Below are 5,786 nucleotides of genomic sequence, written 5' to 3' on the forward strand. Positions count from 1 at the left end.
ATGATAAACTCTACACAGGTGTCATATTTCAAACTTGCTGCCTACTTTGACACCGGGGTTTTCAAATGTTTATTTTTCCTGATTATTATGTGTTTTTATGCTGTAATTATTTGTGCCAATGTTTTGCTGATTGTGGTTATCTGTATGAACAGAAGCTTACATGAACCTATGTACCTTTTTCTGTGCAGCCTGTTTGTAAATGAACTGTATGGTAGTACAGGGTTGTTTCCATTCCTTCTGGTTCAGATCCTCTCTGACATTCACACTGTTTCTGCTCCCTTCTGTTTCCTGCAGATTTTCTGTTTGTACTCTTATGGAGGTGTAGAACTTTGGACCTTAGCCATCATGTCTTATGACAGATATCTTGCTATCTGTTATCCTCTACAATATCACACTCGTATGACATCTAAAAAGATTGCCGTGCTTATTGCTCTAACATGGTTGTACTCTTTTCTTGTCCATATTTTGGTAGTGTTTGGTCTGACTGCTCCTTTACAGCTGTGTGGAAACATTATTAACAAAGTGTACTGTGACAACTATTCTGTTGTCAAACTGGCCTGCTCTGACACAACAGCCAATAACATTTTTGGACTTGTTCACATGTTTACAGTAATCTTTGCTCTTATAATCTTAATTCTTTTCTCTTACATGAGCATTCTTATAGTGTGTTTATCTGGTTCCAAACAGACCAGACAGAAAGCTTTCAGTACCTGCACACCTCAACTTTTTTCCCTGCTGAATTTTTCTTTTGGGGCTTTTTTTGAAATAGTACAGAGCAGGTTTAATATGAACTATTTACCCAATATGTTGCGCATTTTTCTGTCATTATACTGGCTTACATGTCAACCACTCATCAACCCTTTACTGTATGGACTGAAAATGTCAAAAATACGCATTGTATGTAGACGTCTGCTCTTTGGGGGGAAAAGGTAACTACAAATGTTATCTGACAACTAAGAGCCTTGCTCGTCATAAATAAAAAGAAATACATTTATTAAATGAGTTACCTTTGACAGTACTTTTGTCGACTGTATCTATATAATGTGACAACCTGAAACTGCGTGTTTTAATAAAACAGATTAAAAGGTTGTTTTGAATCATTAAGCGAAAGGTTTTCTTTAAATCACCAAAATGAGATTCATTTAGTGTTCTTCGTTTGGATTTTTGTAATTATTTTTTAGTAATTGTATTATTATCAGACTCCTGTTGCCACTTTCCTCCTCTCTTCTGCAGATATTTAAATCAGCAGTTTGTCAAAGTCACCCTGTGCCTCATGTCTTTCTTTTAAAGCCACCTCAACCCGACTCTGACTCAGACCCTATACCCTATAGAAAATGTGTGTGAATGCGAAAGAAGAAGCTGTTAAAAACTCATCTGATTTGTATGCACTTTGTCTTTTAATGTGTGCTGTGCCTCTGGTGTAGTACAGTACAGGCCAAAAGTTTGGACACACCTTCTCATTCAATGTGTTTCTTTATTTTCATGACTATTTACATTGTAGATTCTCACTGAAGGCATCAAAACTATGAATGAACACATATGGAATTATGTACTTAACAAAAAAGTGTGAAATAACTGAAAACATGTCTTATATTTTAGATTCTTCAAAGTAGCCACCCTTTTTTTTTTTTTTGATAACTCTGCAAACCCTTGGTGTTCTCTCAATGAGCTTCATGAGGTAGTCACCTGAAATGGTTTTACCTTCACAGGTGTGCTTTGTCAGGGTTAATTAGTGGAATTATTTCCCTTATTAATAAAAAAGCAAAGGGTGGCTACTTTGAAGAATCTAAAATATAAGACATGTTTTCAGTTATTTCACACTTTTTTGTTAAGTACATAATTCCATATGTGTTCATTCATAGTTTTGATGCCTTCACTGAGAATCTACAATGTAAATAGTCATGAAAATAAATAGTAAACGCATTTGAATGAGAATGTGTGTCCAAACTTTTGGCCTGTACTGTATGTCAGGTCCATTAAAGTCAAGAACAACACAAACAATAAAAATGCCTTACGAATGTTTTATTAAATAAATTATGAATTAAATTTGGCGGTATGGCTATGTTCAGAAGAGTCTCCTGACCTTTCATAAGCACCATGAAAAAGCAGAGAGTCAGGGGACAGCAGCAGCATTAGGGGACACTTGCACAGTTTAGGACTAGGATAGCTAAACAATTCCCCCCAAACAGACCATACCTGGCAATCCTCTTGTGATAAATGAAAACAAGAGGATGGAATTAAGTAGCCTTTAAGCACATTTAGATAATGAACATCCTTATTTAGATTATTTCGCATAGTAAAATTTAAGCAGATGAGGCACAAATTTTCCGATTTGTTTATTGGTCTAAATCAATCAGGAGCAGAGCACATAGCTTTCTGAGAATAAAGAATAGCGCGAACATCAGGTTGAAGGTAATGTCCATCGCCCCATGGCTTTTAGGGTTGAAACAGGAGCAGATGCCACTGCAGTAGTTGCTGAGCTGTATAATGGTCCGGAGGCAGTCCACAGAATTGGCAGAGGAGGCGCAGGTGAGATGCAAACCAGGCTCTGGACATTGGTTTCCCTTTCTGAGTGACGAACAACGGCTACTGCTGACCAGCACGAGGACGGCGCCTCCAGTAGGTCAGCATGGAAGATAGAGGACAAACAGTAATAGACTCTGAGATATAGACAACTGTACCTTTACTATTTATATTAGTTTTGGAACAAAGAGTAATGGTGATCATTAATTGAAACATCAAAATGGTGAGATCGTGATTTGGGTCAAAGGAACACGTGTGTGAAGAAATTCCGCCACCCCTTTCTTTGGTAGGTAACCAAAGAAAGTTGTGAGAATGATTTATCCTAAAAATTGGAAAAGGAGACTTATCGAACGGTCCTATCATAAAACCTTTTCTAACCTCCTTCTCCAACAAGGCATTCACCATTTCTGGCTCCTTTGGACTATAAGTTTTTACAACTGAATGACACAGCAGGCAAATACAACAGACCAGCAAAGAAACCTCGAACAAGACCAGTCAATAAATAATCCACGAAACAGCGGTTTGGATGCTTTCTCAACGCCCGTCCCAGCCTAGGGACGTTGACATTTTATTTCTTCCGCTCTTCTTTCATGAAGCGGGTTCTCCTCGGACACATTGACTTTTTTATTTTATTTTATTTAACCTTTATTTAACCAGGTAGGCCGTTGAGAACAGGTTCTCATTTACAATGGCAACATGTCCAAGAAAAGCATAAGCGTGCAAGACAACATATAGTTTCACATTCAATATAGTACAAGAATACAGAATACAATAGGCTACATAAAGTACAGATTAAGTAGGCATTACAAAGCTGGCGCAAAAAGGGGTTGTAAGTAAATTGATGGATATGCGAAAGTGATAAGGTAATAGCTCAATAAACACAATAAACATGAATAGAGAGACTGTATAAATCCCAAAATGTAGTAAAGAGTCAGTATACAGTTAGTGCAGATTGTGGTCTAGGTAGTGATGTAGATCAGTAGATGTACAAAAAATTGAAAAAAAGGTGGGGGGGATCAGTTGAGCAACATTTAGCACGTACAGTGATCCGACAGGAGCTCAGACAGACGTACTTTAAAGGCAGTTAGTGGGATAAGGATTTTGAGTTTCAGGGTTTTTGGTAGTTCATTCCAGTCATTTGCAGCTGAGAACTGGAAGCAGTGGCAGCCAAAGGAAGTGTGGGCTTTTGGGGTGACCAAAGAGATGTAACTGCTTGAGCGCAGGCTGCGGGTGGGTAAAGCTATTTTGACCAGTGAGCTTAGATACAGTGGGGCTTTGCCTAGCAAGGACTTGTAAATGAGTTGGTACCGGTGAGTTAAGCGACGAGTGTGTAACGAGGGCCAGCCAACTAATGCATAGAGGTTGCAATGGTGGGTGTTTTAAGGGGTTGTGGTCAGAAAACGTGTGGCACTATGGTAGACAACATCTAGTTTTTTTCAAGAGAGTTAGTTTGAGGCAGTTCTGTAAATGACATCACTGAAATCGAGAATTGGTAAAATTGTCATATTCACCAAGGCAAGTTTGGCAGCGTGAGTGAAGGAGGCCCTGTTGCGGAATAGGGAACTGATCCTAGACTTAAAGGAGAACTCCGGGCAATTTTTACGTTCAGCGGCTGCAACTAATGCCGAGAGCTCCCACTTAGCTAAAATGGCAGTTATGGGGGCATAAGATAAAGAGTGCCTTTGTGCCTCTTAACAGACACAAAATGCAATTAAAATATCTGTGCAACATGAACAGGACCCTTATATGACAACAAGATGAGTTTTCAACTCAGACTTTGTTTAAATTCCCCTACCCTGTTAGCTGCTGAGTGTGTTCAGCCGGGCTTGTATAGGGAGAAAAGAGTCGGCCCGAGAATCAAACCTTCTGGCACCCCCATAGAGACACCCATAGATCCAGACAACAGGCCCTCAGATCTAACGCACTGGACCCTATAAGAAAAATAGTTATTATAGTTATATAATAGTTATCGTATTTTTCTTTTTCGTATTTATTAGGTGTCCTACATCACTTTTTTATGGACAACCTGCAGCCAATCAGAATCGAGTATCCACACAGACCATGGTTTAAGGCAAGATAAGTATCAAGTTGCGAGCCGGATAGACTTCACAAATTACATCCCTATATACTCCAAAGGCTATGCAGAACTCGGGAAAGGTCAGAGTCTTAAACAGTCTAGGGTCCCCATCTTTAATGCGACGGATAGGTCGCCACGGTCTAAAAACACGCCACTCGCACAGCTCAGAGCCCAGCAGAACTTTAACAAGATTGGTGTCATTACCTGTTAAAATCTGGCTCCTCAGCTGATGAGAGATGGCAGCAGATGGTGAGAAGGGTTAGGGTTAGGTTAGGTAAGGTCCTTCTGGGAGTGAACTCTGGGGTGACGTCATCACGCTGAGGCTGGTGCTGGTGCTGGTGCTGTTCGGAGATAGTGGAGACTTCTGGAGCGGAAATGGATGCTGATGGAGCGGAGATGAGGTTCGACGAAGGCTTGATGGTTGAGTCGTTTTCCAGTTTTGAAATTCTGGCAGTCACATAGAGGATGAAAGATTGAATGTTGGACAGTGCCATAAGCACTGGATCCATGGCTGGAGGTGCACTTGGGCCAGGATGAACATGGCCACCGACCCGTTTGTGTGCAGTACCGGCCGGCTCGAGATCTTTGTCGTTTCTGAGTGTGCTTTTTTTCCGGATGTGTGGGGAGGAGACACTGGCAGGATGTCAGCTGGTGGAATACCAGAGAGTCGCAGAGGAGGATAAATAAATCCTTGTGAGAGGCGCTGATCGGAGACTGGATGTTGTTATTGATCAAGGTTTCCAGTATCTTGGGCACAGGCGCCAATGCTGGGAGGATTCAGGGTTTTACTCGCTGGGAGGATTCAGGGTTTTATTCGCTGGGAGGATTCATGGTTTTACTTTCCAAGCTTCGACGGACGGCGGCGGCGTTGTCATCCAGAGAGGCATCCTCGCCCAGGCCTAGTTGAAGCTGCAATGGCTGGGTGTCATCGATGGAGTCGATTTGCCATGAATCATCATCGACAGCGGTGGAAGTCATGGCCATCAGCAGGGTGAGTAAGACCAGACGTTGGAAGCTAGACAAAAGCATGAGCTTGATGTGCAAACGAGAATTGAGTTGCATAGATGCAAGCAGCAAGCAGTTAGGAACAACTAAATTGGCTTTAAGTAGGGTGCCCTAGAAGCAAGGGGAGTTGACCAGCTGATGCACTGATGCAGATCAGCTGATGCAGCAGTGTTGTTGGCCA

At 41.3% G+C, this 5,786-nt stretch overlaps 1 protein-coding gene across 1 annotated transcript; it reads left to right on the plus strand.

Annotated features, from left to right (window-relative positions):
- On the plus strand, nt 1-933 carry LOC114553036 (olfactory receptor 4D1-like). Its single transcript, XM_028574130.1, has one exon. It carries the CDS (start codon nt 1-3, stop codon nt 931-933), a length of 933 nt encoding a protein of 310 aa, XP_028429931.1.
- Nucleotides 934-5,786: the final 4,853 nt, after the last annotated feature.

The sequence above is a fragment of the Perca flavescens genome, chromosome 3, assembly GCF_004354835.1.
Source record: "Perca flavescens isolate YP-PL-M2 chromosome 3, PFLA_1.0, whole genome shotgun sequence".
NCBI classification, from domain to species: domain Eukaryota; kingdom Metazoa; phylum Chordata; class Actinopteri; order Perciformes; family Percidae; genus Perca; species Perca flavescens.

Bases quoted from the DNA above. Each gene is read 5' to 3' on its own strand.
- LOC114553036 (XM_028574130.1), top strand. From the start codon at position 1: ATGATAAACTCTACACAGGTGTCATATTTCAAACTTGCTGCCTACTTT.